The sequence below is a fragment of the Papaver somniferum genome, chromosome 10 (assembly GCF_003573695.1).
Source record: "Papaver somniferum cultivar HN1 chromosome 10, ASM357369v1, whole genome shotgun sequence".
In the NCBI taxonomy this organism is placed as follows: domain Eukaryota; kingdom Viridiplantae; phylum Streptophyta; class Magnoliopsida; order Ranunculales; family Papaveraceae; genus Papaver; species Papaver somniferum.
The window spans coordinates 117,111,845-117,128,005 of record NC_039367.1 but is presented as its reverse complement, the minus strand read 5'-3'; the positions used below and the strand labels follow the sequence as shown (position 1 = coordinate 117,128,005).

At 36.6% G+C, this 16,161-nt stretch overlaps 2 protein-coding genes across 2 annotated transcripts; both read left to right on the top strand.

Moving 5' to 3' along the window:
- Nucleotides 1-1,470: 1,470 nt before the first annotated feature.
- LOC113319079 (multisubstrate pseudouridine synthase 7-like) lies at nt 1,471-6,995 on the top strand. Its single transcript, XM_026567373.1, has 19 exons — nt 1,471-1,793; nt 1,874-2,086; nt 2,186-2,397; nt 2,650-2,722; nt 2,973-3,029; nt 3,184-3,263; nt 3,374-3,436; nt 3,554-3,641; nt 4,033-4,135; nt 4,263-4,366; nt 4,524-4,597; nt 4,794-4,858; nt 5,145-5,323; nt 5,587-5,654; nt 5,747-5,807; nt 5,907-5,944; nt 6,041-6,109; nt 6,232-6,580; nt 6,676-6,995. Exons 1-19 carry the CDS (start codon nt 1,479-1,481, stop codon nt 6,703-6,705), a joined length of 2,241 nt encoding a protein of 746 aa, XP_026423158.1. The 5' UTR covers nt 1,471-1,478; the 3' UTR covers nt 6,706-6,995.
- Nucleotides 6,996-7,179: 184 nt separating this feature from the next.
- Nucleotides 7,180-10,903, top strand: LOC113314957 (ER membrane protein complex subunit 2-A-like). Its single transcript, XM_026563278.1, has 9 exons — nt 7,180-7,551; nt 8,575-8,639; nt 9,265-9,313; nt 9,472-9,566; nt 9,692-9,777; nt 9,880-9,939; nt 10,054-10,135; nt 10,251-10,364; nt 10,457-10,903. The coding sequence occupies exons 1-9, from the start codon at nt 7,365-7,367 to the stop codon at nt 10,619-10,621; spliced, it is 903 nt and encodes a 300-aa protein (XP_026419063.1). The 5' UTR covers nt 7,180-7,364; the 3' UTR covers nt 10,622-10,903.
- The last annotated feature ends 5,258 nt before the right edge of the window (nt 10,904-16,161 follow it).

The window sequence follows — 16,161 nt, the reverse complement described above, 5'->3', positions numbered from 1 at the left end:
TTCCAGAATCGGGTTTTAGGAATTCACCACGTACACCAATTATGGGAATTTCATTCACTTCTTTTGTGTTCAAAATCGGTTTATATGGATACTGCTAAAGACCGATCCTGAAGAAACATAAAAACCCAGAATTTTGACAACCTACGAACTCGGTCTATGTGTTGAAACATGTAATCCGATTCTTGTAAGGAAAAGTGGCACTTTTTCTGTATTTTTTTTATACAGTAATCAGATTACATGTACAATATTATAAACCGATTGTGGGAGGCAGATTTTGCAAGGCAAAATCGGTCTATGTTGACATTTATAAATACCGATTGTGTGCATTGATTTAAAAAAAAATAGTCGTTGAGTCTTTATCTATATAAGGACAACCTCTTTGAGCCACTCCTACGTCACATACTGAACCTAGAAAATGGAATGAGATCCGGAAGAAGATATGCATCTCGTGAAATCGTTTATTCCCGCCTTGCACGAACGTCCCGTCGAACTATATTCAATGTTTTGGAAGAGGGTGAAAGAGTTATACAATGAGCGCACCACGAATCCAAAAAACCGTAGATGGAGAGACTTAGCTTTTCGGTTCGCACACATAAAAAGTGTAATGCGAGAGTATATTAAAGTTAGAAGAATGGTATACGACCATCATCCACAAGCTCCTCTAAGTGAGAAAGTGAGCAATCCAATATTTTTATACCCATGCAATCATTTAGTGTTCTACTAACGTGTGATTCATTTAATTGCAGCTAGAACGACTCAACGGCCTATGGAGAATTCATAATGGGGAAAAGAAGTTCATTCATCACAAGGAATATGTGGTGTTGTACCTTCGTGCTCGGAGGTTTATTGACGATGTATTGATGTGCGAGATTCAAGAATTCGCGTACTGAATTGTCATATATATATATAATGCCTAATTTCCTAAACTATGTAATGAATACTTTGTTCCTAAAAATATGGGATACTCGGGTTATGTGGACATTTATAAACTATGTTTCCTACAATCGGTTTATGTGTACATTAATAAGGACCTATTCTGAGTTTTCTTCGTCATTTGAAAAAACTCCACCCCAGAATCGGTCTACTATTGCACGAACATCAATCGATTTTGGGTTGAGTTCTTAAAATAAAAAATTATTTTTTTCAAGTTATGATGATGGATTAACAACGTAATTGCTTTCAGGATTAATTTAATTAAATATCACTTAATCTCCCAAATTAACACTAATTAATCAGGAACAATTTAACCGTTGTATAAGGAATTTTCCATTTTTCTTCAAAATATCTTTTTTTGTCCTGTAATAACAGGCCTCGAATTATATGCGTAAGCCTCAAACCGGGAAGGTTATCAGATTAAGCAATGGCTTACCACCAAAAAATCCGAAATCAAAGGTGGTAGGGTGTAATAAGGTGTATTGAAAATGATATCCCTCAATTACATATTAAACAAACTTCTCACACCCCATGAGCATAGCAGAATGAGCCCCTGTAAAATGTGGATTAACAAAGCACTAACCTTCCCAGTTTCCATAGGCATCCTCTCCCACCCAAACCTTAAACCCTACAATCTCCTAAAACCCTGCACCTTCAAACTCTATTGTAACTCTTCCGCGCCCAAAACAGAAACCCTAATCATGCCATTAGATGAAACAGATGTTGGCATCCATTGTTACATCTCTCAACTCCCTGGATTCCGTGGAGTCCTTAAACAAAGATATGCAGATTTTATTGTTAACGAAGTTGATACCGATGGGAATGTTGTCCGCTTAACTTCCTTAGATGCTCCTTCAGAGGTAATCAAATGCAAATCCCTTTTTTTAATTATTTGATGGTCAAGATTAGATTAGATTAATAATTTGATTTTGATTTCCAGAGTGTTGAAGAAAAGAAGGAAAAAGAAGAAGAAAAGGAAACGGAAACGGAAACAAAGTATACATCTGAAATTGAATCGTTTAGATTACTTGCTGGTGATACTGATGCTGATTTATTGAAAGATTTTATCGATAGAATAAGAACTTCGGGCGGGGGCAAAGATGAGATATCCCCGATTGTTCTTTCTCCTGATTATGATAAAATTCATAGAACGGCAAGTTTTAATCGATTTTTTCATTTAAGCTAATTTATGGCGTTTGAAGTGTTGTTTGGTTGTATTATTTATTTTACTTTATTGTTGAAATGTTTTCAGGCAGTTCATAATTATTTTAAGGCGAATTTGAAGTTTCTAGTTACGGATACAGTTGATGGACCTGACTCTGTGTCAAAATGTATTAGAGTGAGGCAACATTCAGGTGGAAGTGAGAATGGTAGGGGTTCTAGGAAAAGGAAAGAAAGAGGGGGTAAGCCTTTTGATAGTAGAGGTACTGATGATTGGCCGGAGACCTTGGGCAAGTTCCTTAGGTAAATGACACTGCTCTAATCTTTTAATTCCGTATTATTTTCTTTCTGGTTTATTTGAAGCTTAGCCAACACAGAGAAAATGTGAGATTGAAATGCTGTTATTTTTCTAAAGCATAGATGAGGTAATGATTACGTAACCACTCTAAGGGGATATTACTGAGATATTACGTAGCCACTCTAAGGGAATATTACTAAGATTTGTGTCTTACTTTATTCCTTCTGTTGAAATGTTTGTCTGCCTTACTGCTTCAGGTTTAATCTTTTCAAGGAGAATAAGGACACACAAGAGGCATTGGGAGTGATAGGAAAGATGCTTGGCGTCCAGGTAACATCCTGTGTTTGTTTGTTTGTTGGTGGGTTTTGCTGAAATTTAGATAGATAGGAAAATTGCTTACAGTTGCTTCGCATATTAGTATAGGATTTGTTTCTCGTTTAAGCAATAGTCAAGGATGAGAACAGTGGTCATATTTTTATATCCACGAGTATTTATATCGGTATGAAATGTTATGGTAACTCTTCACTTATATCAGTGACAGTAGTTGATTTATTTTCATTTTCATTCTTTTTTCCTGCAGCAACGGGCATTTGGGTTTGCAGGTACGAAGGATAAGCGTGCTATAACAACTCAAAGGGTAAATTTTTTTCCTCTCTGTGTTATTTGCAAACTCATATTTACAAGTTCTTGACCTGGTGTTTGCATCCAATACTCACAGAACCAAAGCGGTATGATCTTTGATGACTTAGATTATTCATCTTGACATTTGGATTTTTTTTCCCCCTATGAAGGTAACTGTTTTCAAGCAGCCAGTAAAAAAGTTGGCAATCCTGAATGGTAGATTAATCGGTATCAAAGTTGGAGACTTTTGGTAAGCTGAAGTAAAAACTTTCATTTTTGCTTTTTATATTTAGTTCTGCAACTGTAGATTATCATACAATGCCGAAGTGCTCCGATGTGAAAAATGCATAATTTCTCCAGCTATGTCAAGGAAGGACTTTCTCTTGGGCAGCTCCAAGGAAATCGATTTACAATTACTTTGAGGTAATGACTTCTCTCATCATGATTAAGCTTTTGATGTTTCATTGTACCTCCCACAGCAGCTATTAAGTATTCCCCGTGTTTTAACATCCACCATGGTACACTAACGTATCTTCTCAGAGGAGTTACAGCAGATTCCGAGGATACTATAAAAGCCGCTGCAGATTCATTAGGAAGGAGTGGATTTATCAACTACTTCGGTTTGCAAGTATAATCCATAAACTATATTTTGTTACACGTAAATTAATGATATACTAATAGAGACATGATTTTAGGATGAAATGGTTCACTTATCACTCATACACCATACTGGGATCCCCATTCGCTGTTATCAGTATGGGGTGGTCATCCCAAAGATCTCCAGCACTAAAGACACTTTGATATATAACCCCTGCCTAGTGGATCTATCTGATGCTAGCCTCTTGGATCGCACATGGGTCCCACTTTGTTCAGCCCAGTTAAAGGATCATTTTTAATTTTTTTTGGAATGTGTCGCGCAATATGTTCCTAGATATCTTATGCATTTTGTGAGACTGTGATAGCTCATATACGGCTTTGTTGCTAAGGGTTCGTTGATTTTACATTTTAATGTATTTCAGCGTTTTGGAAGTGGTTCGGTCCCTACTCACCTTGTTGGAGCAGCATTACTTCGAGGGGAGTGGAAAACTGTTGTTAGCATGATTCTTGATCCAAGAGAAGGGGATATCCTTTTATTGTCATGTAGTTTGGTGAAACAGTTGATCCTTTCGTTTTAACAGTAAAAAGAAGCTTTAGTGTATCATTTGGAACCACATAATTGTTGTCTTTGGCTACTTAACTCTGGAAAAACAGCGGGACATCGTCAAAGAGGCTCGTGAATATTACAAGGAAAGTGGTGATATTGATGGGACCCTAAGGAAATTACCCTGTTATCTTGTTGCCGAAACAGCTATTGTAGGTTCCCTGGCATTCTACTGCTACTTGTGTAATTTCATGTATCTGGACCTTTTCTGATAACTTCCGAGGACCTATTTATGTTATTTTTATGTATGCACATATTGCTTCATTTTGGTGGTTAACATAATATCTGATTTGGTCTTTCTTCAACCAGCTCCAGTGCTTGAAGAAATGCCCTGGGAACTACTTGCAGGCCCTGAAGGCTATACCGAGGACTCTGAGGATGATGTAAGTGACATTAGGGATCTTAGAACTATAATAATGTGATATTAGCTGGTCATCATATTTGTTATAGTCCCAACTTCTTATTGTGACATCTGTTCATTTCCCTTCAAAGATTCGCTATCCTAGGTTGCTTCTATTTTTCATTCAAGTTGGTGTTACATTTGTATGCCTCATTTGTGGACTCTTTTGTGTTTTTTAGGTACGTGCACAGTTACCAAAGTTACTTATGGAACCATGCGGCTAGTATTAGAGTGCAAAAGCATGGTATGTGTTCGTCACTGTTTTTTCGATACCTTTAGGTATGTCATATATAGGTAAACAAATAAGATGCTCTATTGATAGGCCATTGCAAGAGATAGTTAAGACAGGTTTGTTAGAGATGCATAAAGTCGTAAACACAGTGCCACCCTCTATTTGCTTTTATAGGATAAATCTAATGTAACAAGCACTCGGAATAGGGATCAAGTACGAGTCAAGGAACCTCTATACTTGTCTTTTTATTTCATGCTTCTCCAACTGTGTTGTTATTGATGAGTTCGATCCATTGCAGGGATTTCCCAAGTTATACTAGGAGATTTGGTACTCTGTAAAGAAGATTCTACTGAGAAAGTGACTGAATCCGTTATTACTGAATGTGAAGATGATAACCCTATTGAGGCAGGGGATTCTGGCCTTTTGGATGAGATCTCTGGAGCAGCAGTTCCTGAAGAAATTGTCAGTTCTGTGAAGGTGCAAAAAAATCACTTCTGTAATTTGTGTCTCCAATTTATGGAGATAAATCTATTCACTTTTCCAGCAATGTGTACTAGTGTTAGTTTTCACCTTATTGAAAAATCCTGTGTTTTCTCTTATCCTGCGGGTAATTAGTTTTATGGGATTTAGCTGATGATGGTAAGAAAAAATAAAGATGAAAGAAATAGCAGAGACGTGGTCTTAAATTATCATTCTTAAATAAATACATCTTACTGGAAAAACTTGTTATTTGCCTACAGGTTGTAAATTCTGAGGATCTTCTCAAGGGAGAATATTCAATTGAGGATATTGTACTCCCTCTCCCTGGGTAAGAGTGGCCTAGCAAGAGTTATTGTTTTTTCTATTTTTTTTATTCTTCACTGTTATTTCTTAATCTTTATATCTTTTTTCTAATGGCAGTTCCAGAGTCATCTATCCGATGAACGATGTTGCTGAAATTTATCATGATCTGGCGAAGAAGGTGCTCCTTTTATACATCTCCGTTCTCATTTAATCTCCATGACGTGGTCAAAAACTTCAATCATTTGTTGTTATTTATTCATTTGTTTGATAATCCCAGGACAATACCAACTTGACAGAATGTGTACATAGTTCCAAGTGAGTTATTAAAAGCGTAACTGTTTTTTTCACTGTGCGACACATATCCTTGCTCTGATATTAATAAATAATGCCCCGTCTGTATTTCACATTTAGGGAGTTTTCTATAACGAGTATGACAGGAGGCTATAGGCGGGTGTTTCAGAAACCAATTGATTTTGAATGGTACATCTTTTTTATTCTCCACATATCTCCTCTTGTAATACAATTTGCCTGTGCCTCCATCTGGATTTTCGTGTACATGTACATTCTTCCTATTTATTTGTTTTCATTTGTGTGGGCTGTAGGGAATTGCTGCGGTATACAGATGTTAATCTCCCACTTGCAGAGACAGATTTGGATGTAATTACAAAATTGGATGTAATTACAAAATCAAGAAAAATAAACATAGGAGTAGAAGACTTTACCAATGAAAGCAGTTGCAAGAATCATGCTGACAACAACACAAAGAGGTCAGAAGATTTCAAAACAGAGTATAACAATGATATAAAGGATGGGGCAGAAGAGGGATTATCCCGTATGGACTCAATTTGTGATTCTCAGCCATCCCAAGTTGCTCTTAAGCTAGGTTTAACTCTTCCATCTTCTTGTTATGCCACGATGGCCATAAGGGAGCTGCTAAAAACATCAACCTCAGTATGTCCTCACAAGTTGGGTTTTTTTGCTTGTTTACTTGTTATTTTGGTTGGAAGTCTTTTATCTATTGCTGAAAAACTGAATTTTCATTGCAGGTGGCCTTCCATAAAACACTGAACCAATGAGAAAATTCTTATGTTATCTGGTCATGTCAATGGCTGGCTCCTATCTCAAACCCGGGATAGCTCCTATGAAGCTGAGAATTTGAAGATACCTTGGGATGGTAGTCAATCAGTGATTTTCTAGTGTAGAGACATGGGCTGTATATGCACACATATATTGTGTTTTTCATGATTTGGTAATTCATTGGATCTTGTATTAATAACAGTTTTCATTGGATCTTGTATTCACAGTCATTTCTTTGTTGCATATCTTTATTTTTCATGATTTGGTAATTCATTGGATCTTGTATTCACAGGTCGCCATTTATTGGCTGCATATACGAAACTTACTAGCGTCATTTTTTTGAGTAATGAATTCAGTCCCAGGGGTATGTGACGTATCTAACCAAAAACACAATATTGGATCAGAGGTCATAATAGTCATTCCCAATAAATATTGGAAGAAAAGAAAGTTAAAACAAAACTCCGCGAGTCAATTCCACATCTCGACCCTTCTTCTTCTTCTTCTTCTTCTTCTTCTTCTTCTTCCTTAGAGAGATCCATCACAAAGCCGTCTCTAGAGAGAAGGAGAGAATTAATAGAAGATTCTTTCACTCCCATCTAGATCCTCTCTTTCTTCGCAATCAAGAATTTGGGTTTTCTGAATTTCGATTTGGAGAGAGATGGTAGGAGCAACAGAAGAAGTGGAGTTAAATAGGCTTGAAAGTCAAGTTGATAATGGTGGTGGTGGTGATTGGAAATATCTTTGTCTTGTTAGAAAACTTAAGGTTAGGCGTTCCGATAAGGTTTTGAAACATGGGTTATCAATCTTAAATGATTCTAAGAAGCGATCCAAACTTGGTGGAGAAGGTAACCTTCTTTTTATTTGATTATTACGATCTCTTCTTCTTCTTTTTTATGTGAAATTTTGGAATTGTGGTATTGGGTAGGATATTTTATTTATGGTCACTTTACTCGAGTATGGTTAGTTAGTGTCAGGACATTCAAATGTTGGATTATTAAAAGTAAAAGATTGGAACTATGAATAGTGAACTTGTAGTTGTCATCTACTTATAGGTTAAGCCGTACAATTTCAACGCACACACTCCATTGTTCAATGTGGATGGTGGAAGGAGACAATTTAAGAGAGTTGAAATCAAAGTAATGTGCCAAATTGTAGACAGTGGAATATGGATTTAGTCATGACTAATTGATAGAATGCCGAAGTGTAGTTCAGGCACTGGCAGAATTAGGATGATAAAAATAAACTTCGAAATCACCGATATATTTGAAGTCCTGAAATTTACCTTTGTCTCTCCCTTTCGAATTGCAACATAAAAGAAACTAATATGTTCTCTAAACCTCTACTAAAAGAAGTTCACAAAAGCAAGCATGATTAAAACAAACACTCGAAGTAGTATATGTCATCATAGTAAACAATTGGGCATTTCAAAGAAACTCATATGTCAACTTTCCACCAGAAGAATCAGGCTCTCCTGCTAGGTACATGGCTAGTCACACTGGTCAACTATTGGTGGACTAAATTTTAAAATTTACTGGGGTATCTTTGGAAGAAAATGGGTGGGGCAACTGCCAGGGGTGCCCACCTTTGGTTCCGCCACCATATTCAGACATAAAAAACTACTGTTATGTATGATGATTCGAGGTAGCTTCTGCTTTACCATGGCCAATCAAGGCAACTTTTACATAGCTTCTAATGAATGTTAAAGTAGGTTTTGAACTTAATTAAGTTAGACATTTTATTTATTTGGTTAAATTTGTTGTTATTGGTCCTTCTAATTCAGTTTGACATTCAGCAAGTTTAGCATTTTATTAGGTTCTTTCCTAATTTTTTGGAACGTCTGACCAATGGGGATGTGTTGTTTAATGTAGAGTGGACTCTTTACGAGCAGGTGGCAATCGCAGCTATGGACTGCCAAAGAACTGATATTGCAATGGTATGAGTTTTTTCTTGTGTACTATCTGCTATACGTGGCCATACGGAATGGTTGTTACCCTTTTAGTTTTTTCTTGTGCATCTGATATCATGAATCTGCCCTTATGTTTATTGTTTCCTTTTCACTGTAAACTTGTCATTTCTGCTTTCCGGGTGACTAAAAGACTTGAAGTTGCAACAAACTTTAGAGTTGTCAATTCCTAAAACGTGCATTACTTTGCATTAATTGGGGTTGACATGTTCTCTATTGTCAAGGGTAGATAAGAAATATCTCAATTTAATACCATTTGCTCAGTCCTTCTGTAAACGAGCAGGATAGCAATTCATGGGAAATAAAAATTAACTTTCGGACTACCTTGTCTTTCTCTCTGAAGGTCACATCATTTTCCACCCCTAAACTTTTTAAATGACCTCTCGAGATACTGTCAGAGACTTAGCCACAGTTTCCTACCTGATTTTGACAGTTTAAGAATCATCATTTCCAAATATTCTTACGTTTGATTTTGTTACATATATGAATTTGGCATCAGTCATCAGTGCCATCTTAGGTGTGAGCACTTATCTGGTCATATATTGCTCAATTTGCTGAATTTAAGTTGGTGTAATCTGTGAAAAATTATGTGTAGGATTGTGTGAAGGTTCTACAAAAGAAATTCCCTGAAAGCTTGAGAGTTGGTGAGTCCTTCATGTTTATGCCTTTTTTTCTGTTTCAGTTGGTGTTTGTGTGTATACATTATAATAATTTAAGTTCAGGCTTCAGAGTTACTGAAATTGCTTCCAAGATTGATGGTGATAGTCCTTGAGTCGTTTACTTTTTCTACAATAACTCACAGGCAGGCTAGAAGGTATGTTGGTAGAAGCAAAGGGTTCATATGAAGATGCAGATAATATTTATGAAGGCCTTCTAGAGGATAACCCGCTTGATCAAGTAAGTAGAATTATATTGTTATTAGATAAATCATTATATTTGCCATTAGAACAAGCTGTTTATACATTGATATAATTTCAAGAACTTGTTAACTGATATTCTATTATTCACTCCTCTCTTTGTAGGTGATTCACAAGAGGAGAATTGCTATGTCGAAAGCACAAGGGAATATCTCAGAAGCTATCACCCGACTGAATAAGTATCTGGAAATGTAAGTGAATCAATAGAGTATCGTAGTTTTTAGTTTATGTAATCTCTTTTAGTTCTATATGAAACCTGGTTGGATTACTGAGATCAGTGGTTTCTGTCTCAGATTTATGGCAGATCATGATGCCTGGAGAGAACTTGCTGAAATCTATGTTTCACTACAAATGTGAGATACCTGTGAAATTTCATGAGTATAAAAATCATGGCTAAATTTGTTACCCTTTAGACGCTATATAGTCCTTCACTTCTGACTTAAGAGCATATGTTTGTTCTCTATCAGGTATAAGCAAGCAGCTTTCTGTTACGAGGAGTTGATATTATGTCAACCCACAGTTCCTTTGTACCATCTAGCATATGCCGATGTGAGTTTAGTTCCTTCGCAATCAACCGATTTTTTATGTTTATTTATTCAAAATACTACTCATTTTATTTTATGAGCCAAACAACTAACCCGCTGTTTTATTATGCTTTCATCAGGTACTTTACACAATTGGGGGTCTAGAGAATCTTCAAAATGCTAAAAAATACTATACGTCTACCATAGACTTGACCGGAGGAAAGAACATCAGAGCACTTTATGGTATCTGCTTGGTGAGATTTCTCATTCTCTATCCTGAAGTTGTGTATAGACTATTGATACCCTATCCCATGCTTATGTTAGTTGTATTGGTTCTGCTCTTCAGAGTAGCTCTGCCATTGGGCAGCTGACAAAAGGACGTAACAAGGAAGAGAAAGAAGGGACAGAGCTGCAATCTCTGGCTGCAACAGCCTTGGAGAAAGACTACAAGAAGAGATCTTCCAACAAGCTTCCTCTGCTTACTGCCACCCTAAAAAATTTGAAGCTTTAATCATCTTGATTGTGTTACATCTTCCAGATTTATAATTTAGTAACCAACATCAGCGAAACTGCACGCAGTTGTCCAAATTGGTTGTAGAATTTTCGAGTATTCTACTCTTTTCTTTTATTCTCTTCTAATTCATATCAGTTTGTGCTGTAATTTTTCAGATAGTATTTTAGGATAACTATGGAAGGTTCTTTTCCAGCTTAATCATTTTTCCCTTTCAATTTCCTCTGTGAAAGAATAGATTTTTTGACATTTTTAAATGAGAAAGTGATGAATTGAAGTCCATTTGATCGGATTCTATTTTTTTTTTGATAGGAAAATTAATTATATTAACTAAGCAATATAATACAAAAGGTCTACAATTTCATTTTTATCAAAAACATTAGAAATAATGCTTTCTTTTTGCACTTGTTGTTGCAAATGCCTGGACGTGTGTTGTAGTCTTCTGATCCTTGTTTCTTTAGGTACCGAGTTTGTTGCTGCATTGTGAACTTTGTTTATAATTCTTACCTTAGCTTGTGGTAAATTTCTTAGATAAGATAAATTTTCTTCTATAGTATTCTCTGTTGTCCAAGAAATATCTGATCCTTTTTTGTTGATGGAGTCCGTTAGCACTTTACAATCTGTAACAATAAAAACGCTAGAGAGAAGATTGTCTTTTAGCCAAAATACCGCTTTTAGTAAAGCTTTTGCTTCTGCGTGCATAGTTGAAGAAGCCCAATCTGAACCCGCGGGTAAATGCATAAAAGCTTCTTGGTCGACCGAATACAGGATGAAAGCATATCCCATGAATAAGTTCTCTTTATTGAAAGACGCATCTGTGAATATTATCCAATCCGCGTTTAAGCTATTCCAATAATGTTTAGACAAACTCTTTTATTGAATATCTTAGTTTCTTTTTTTCTAGGTATTGTCTGGTGAGGATTGGATGAACTTCTTGATTTGTTGAATCAAAGAAGTTGGATTTGGAAACGTTTTCCTAAACACCACTTCACATCTGTATTTCCAAATAAACCATAGGATTGTTGCAATCTGCTCACAATATTGCGAAAATCTTAGATCTGTTAGCCAACTTTCCACCCACTTGCTAATGGAGTTTGCGTAAATTTGCGAGTTAACGATATCCATAGAGCAACCAAACCAAATCGATCTAGCAAAGTGGCACTTTATGAATAGATGATCTTCTGTTTCTGTCGATTGGATATTACATAAAGGGCACTCATCTGAGATTTCAGAGTTATGAGCTGCTAATCTTCTAGTGGTTGGAAGCGCTTTTTGAACTAGTTTCCAAATAAATAGTCTAATCCGCGGGATTGCTTGCATCTTCCACAATTTATTCCAAGGAAAATCAATAATCTCCTCATTATCTGAATTTTGACCGATGAGGTAGTTATAAATGTTTTTAGCCGTGAAATTCCCAGATCTATGATGTTTCCATCTGATTCTGTCTCTTTTATCCATATTCAGAGTAATAGCTAAAAAAATTTCCTTTATTTCTGGCGAGAAGAATTCATCTAGTTTCCCAGTGTCCCATGACCCTTCAATACTTAATAGCTCTTGTACTTTTTGCGGCAATAGGTCTACTCTGTCGTTTGGTTTATTTATTCTGTCTGTATTAGGTATCCAATTGTCTTCCCAAATCCTTGTATTAGCTCCATTTTTCACTTGCCAGACAAAATTTCCTCTTATAATATTGAGACCATTTTGGATGCTAGTCCAAATACAAGAGAGCTCATTGTTTCTCGTTGGTTCGAAAGGGTTTGAACCTTTGTGATATTTTGCTTCTAGCAGTTTTACCCACAATTGATTTTTTTTCTGTTATTACTCTGCTTGCTAGCTTCGTTAGAAGAGCTATGTTGAAGTTATGGGGATTTTTAATTCCCAAACCCCCCCTGAGATTTTGGTTTACATATGCCCGACCACGCCTTTATATAGCCACCTCTTCCTTTTGACTTATCTCTTTTCCACCAAGAATCCCTTTGAATTTTATCTAATTTATCTAACGTCTCTTTAGGAAGAGCTAACATTTGCATCTGATATGTCGGGTAAGCTTCGAGAATTGATTGAATTAGAACAGTTCTTCCCGCTTGAGATAATAACTTTGCTTTCTAGCCTTGTAAGGTATTATAATATCTTTGAAGAAGCGGTTCGAAATTCTCTTTTTTGTTTCTATCAAAAAAGAGAGGTGTTCCGAGGTATCTGTCCTTTTTAGTCATCAACGACACTTTGAGGATTTTTGCAATAATTTTTCCATGTTTGAGATGGATTTTAGGGCTGAAATAGATACTTGATTTCTGCAGGTTTACCATCTGCCCCGTTATTTCCCCAAACTTAGATAATATATCTAATAAATTTTTTGCTTTTCCTAGGTCTGCTTTGGTGAACAGAAAACAGTCATCGGTGAAGAAAAGGTGGGAGATAGTACGCATTATTATTTACTTTTATCCCTGATAACTTATTGTATTGTGTAGCCTTTTTGAGGAGTCTTGAGAGAATCTCCATGCATATTAGAAATAAATACGAGGTTAAATTATGTTTGAAAGGCACATCTGATGGTATATTTATGTCCAATACCACGACTTGCAAATAGTTACACAAACATACCACGAGCTTTCCAATATACCCGAGCTGGATACTATCTAATTAGAAAATTCCGGATGTATCCCAAAAATAGTCGCACTGATGTCGCGTTTGTATGGGCCATATAAATAGGAAAAGTATACTCCGGAAACCATACCATTTCTCTCTCTTGAGATATGCAACGAGTATCTCCCTTCGTCGCCTTCAAACCGTTGTTCGTTTGGTGCAAAATATACCCACACTAGTGCTTTCGCCATCAAATTCATTAAACATGAGCTAAATTCAATCCTTACCTTCACAGTAACTCAAATGATTTCAATGAATTTGGGTGTTTTCCTAACTTTTGCTTTTATTGTGTCCAGGGTTTTGGGCTTTCGGCACTGGTAAAATCTTCATAACTGGTAAAATCTTCTTCATTAAACTTATTGATACTCAGTAAAGTGGTTCCACGGGTTTCTAATAGTTATTTCAATTCTGAAAATAATAAATTACTACATAGTCATGTTGGTGATATGCAAAATCATACGCATCGTCCTTATACTTAATTATTTGTTTAGTTTACAATTGGAGACACAATTAGGACAGGTAATTAAGGTTTTATCGCTGAATTTAATTTGTCAAGACCATGGTTTAGTTCAACATCTTCAAAAAGAAAACTGTTTTTCCTTTCAGATACTGACCCTATAAAACCATATATCTAAAATACAGATTTTTAGTCCTTTGACACCTTTGGGATTAAGAATCTGTGGATGTAGAATTCTTTGCAAACTTAAGTATGTGTAGTTCTTCTTTCTCGAAACGCACTGATATTATGAATCTGATTTGTTATATATCGTTTAGAGAGTGAATTGTTGTGATGGTAAATTGATTGTTTGTCCATGGTGTTAAGGAAATATGTCTGCTACTACAGCGGGAGGTTCAGTAGATACTGACCTCCAAGATGATGCCAATTCCAAAGAATCTTTAGAGACGTCTTTTGCATCTGTTGAATCGTCGGAATGTAATACATCAGGAACCGAACCATAGTATGTTTGTTTCATTCGTTCTCATAAAGTCTTTTCTTGCAGAGTATTGTTTAAAGATAAGATTTCAAGAGAGAAGATCCGTTAGTTGGTATATGTTCTCCTTATAGTGCTTTATGATACTACCAAAGGAAACCGACAATGAATTACCTAATAACACCACCATCTACCCCTTGGTAAATTTTGTAGATGGTGAGGTTTTCCATTTGGAGATGCAGTAATTTCTAATTGTAATGTAGATGATTGTAAGATGAACATATTACCAAAAGTTAGTTTTAGTCTTTTAGATTCATTAGTATATGCGTTTTATAACTACGTTGGTGTTGAAATTGTTAGATGGTTTGAGAATAACCATGTCAAAGAATCCTCCTCCCTTCAAAATATTGTAGTTGTTGCATATCCTTGGAAGAAACTGACTTGAAGCATCTCATGTGTATAACAATTTTGTTCACCCACATAAGTATCGGGATAACTACCCGAAAGCAACAAATCACGCAGTTATGCATCTTATATCCACGATCAACGGTCGTTTGAGCGAAAAGGCTTACGCAGTATTTGCATCAACGACAGTTAGCCACTTCCTGGATATGCCTGGAACCCGTAACAGCAGTACAATTTTGCATTGTCTAATCTCACGGCAAATTGTGAGACAAGATGATGGTGGTCCATTTTGTATGAACATTGGGGTTGGAGGGAATATATTGAGGTTTGGGATGAAAGAAAACTAATTTCCCTGGGGAAAAAAGGGTAACAGTAAGCAAACTCCGGACGCGATTCGAGAAAGGAGATTTGACCACCTGCACTGGCGATGAGAACGCTAAGTTTATGCTTCTCTTTTTTGTGCACGTTTTGCTTTTGGGCTGCCCGACGAGAGATGTAGTAAAGGGAGAATATTTCCATTTGGTGGACAGCTTGAATAACTTCAACAAGTTCCCATGGGGTCATGTTAGTCTTAGAAAAACCATCCGCAGCTTTCGATCAGCTCTGGTTGTGAAGGATGGAAAGAAAACTAAGAAATCCAGTGTTGTCAAGAATGACATAGAACCAAAAAAAAGTGGTCGGTTGGGCTTGATAGCTCATTACAGGGTTTCTGGACTGTCATACGCTCTGACAGCAAGTTCGCATATTCTGTTTAAATGGTCTTATTCATCTTGTATACTTGGGCGATTTGTAGTTTGTACAGTTCAAGTTCTAACTATTGCTGCTATTTCAGGCTTGGGCATTGGCAAGTATTCCTGCAATTAGGGGTTTATGTATACGGGTTGTGTCCAAGCATACTTGCGGTCGGTGGTGCACTGCCATGGAACGTGTATCCTGCACCAAAGAACCGAGATACAGTGAACTTGTATCCTTGAGACAAGGGATAATAGTGGATTTTGATGAGTACGAGTTGTACAATGGTGACTCCCTTAGATTTCTTGGCATAGTAGATGATAAGGAGGTGTTGGTGGATACCGTGGAACTGTCTGATGTTCCAAAAGAATCTAGCAAGGTATATGAATCCTCTTGGTTAGGAACGACCAAGGAATTTACGCGGGAGGTTGGCGTAGGACATGGGTCAGATACTTTATACACTCTTACGGAGTCCCATCTAACAAATATGATTGATATTTTCTTACGAGAGAAGTTGGCTCCAGCCAGCGTTAGTTATGTGGATAAAAACACCCCAGCGGGGGAGACATCGTGTGACGGAGATCGGGGTAACGCAGAAGCGTCTTCCACACAGATGGACTCAGTCATTAATACTGAAGCAGTTTTAAAATCAGAAGAGACGATAAAGAAAGTATGTACTCCAGATGATGATGGTAAAGGGATGGAAGAAAAAGAAGAAGAAGAAACCGATGTAGGTCTCTATCCAAACACTAAAGTTGTGTTCCCATGGCCTATGAAGACGAAACCATTGATGTGCCTAGTGAGGAGGATTATAAAGGAGATGAAATA

What these genes read in the sequence shown, in the direction of transcription:
- LOC113314957 (XM_026563278.1), top strand. Translation starts at nt 7,365, where the DNA reads ATGGTAGGAGCAACAGAAGAAGTGGAGTTAAATAGGCTTGAAAGTCAA. An exon ending in ATCCAAACTTGGTGGAGAAG is followed by an intron (nt 7,552 to 8,574) that starts GTAACCTTCTTT and finishes TGTTTAATGTAG; the next exon opens with AGTGGACTCTTTACGAGCAG. An exon ending in AAAGAACTGATATTGCAATG is followed by an intron (nt 8,640 to 9,264) that starts GTATGAGTTTTT and finishes AATTATGTGTAG; the next exon opens with GATTGTGTGAAGGTTCTACA.
- LOC113319079 (XM_026567373.1), top strand. Translation starts at nt 1,479, where the DNA reads ATGAGCCCCTGTAAAATGTGGATTAACAAAGCACTAACCTTCCCAGTT. An exon ending in TATTAGAGTGCAAAAGCATG is followed by an intron (nt 4,859 to 5,144) that starts GTATGTGTTCGT and finishes GATCCATTGCAG; the next exon opens with GGATTTCCCAAGTTATACTA. An exon ending in AAACCAATTGATTTTGAATG is followed by an intron (nt 6,110 to 6,231) that starts GTACATCTTTTT and finishes TGTGGGCTGTAG; the next exon opens with GGAATTGCTGCGGTATACAG.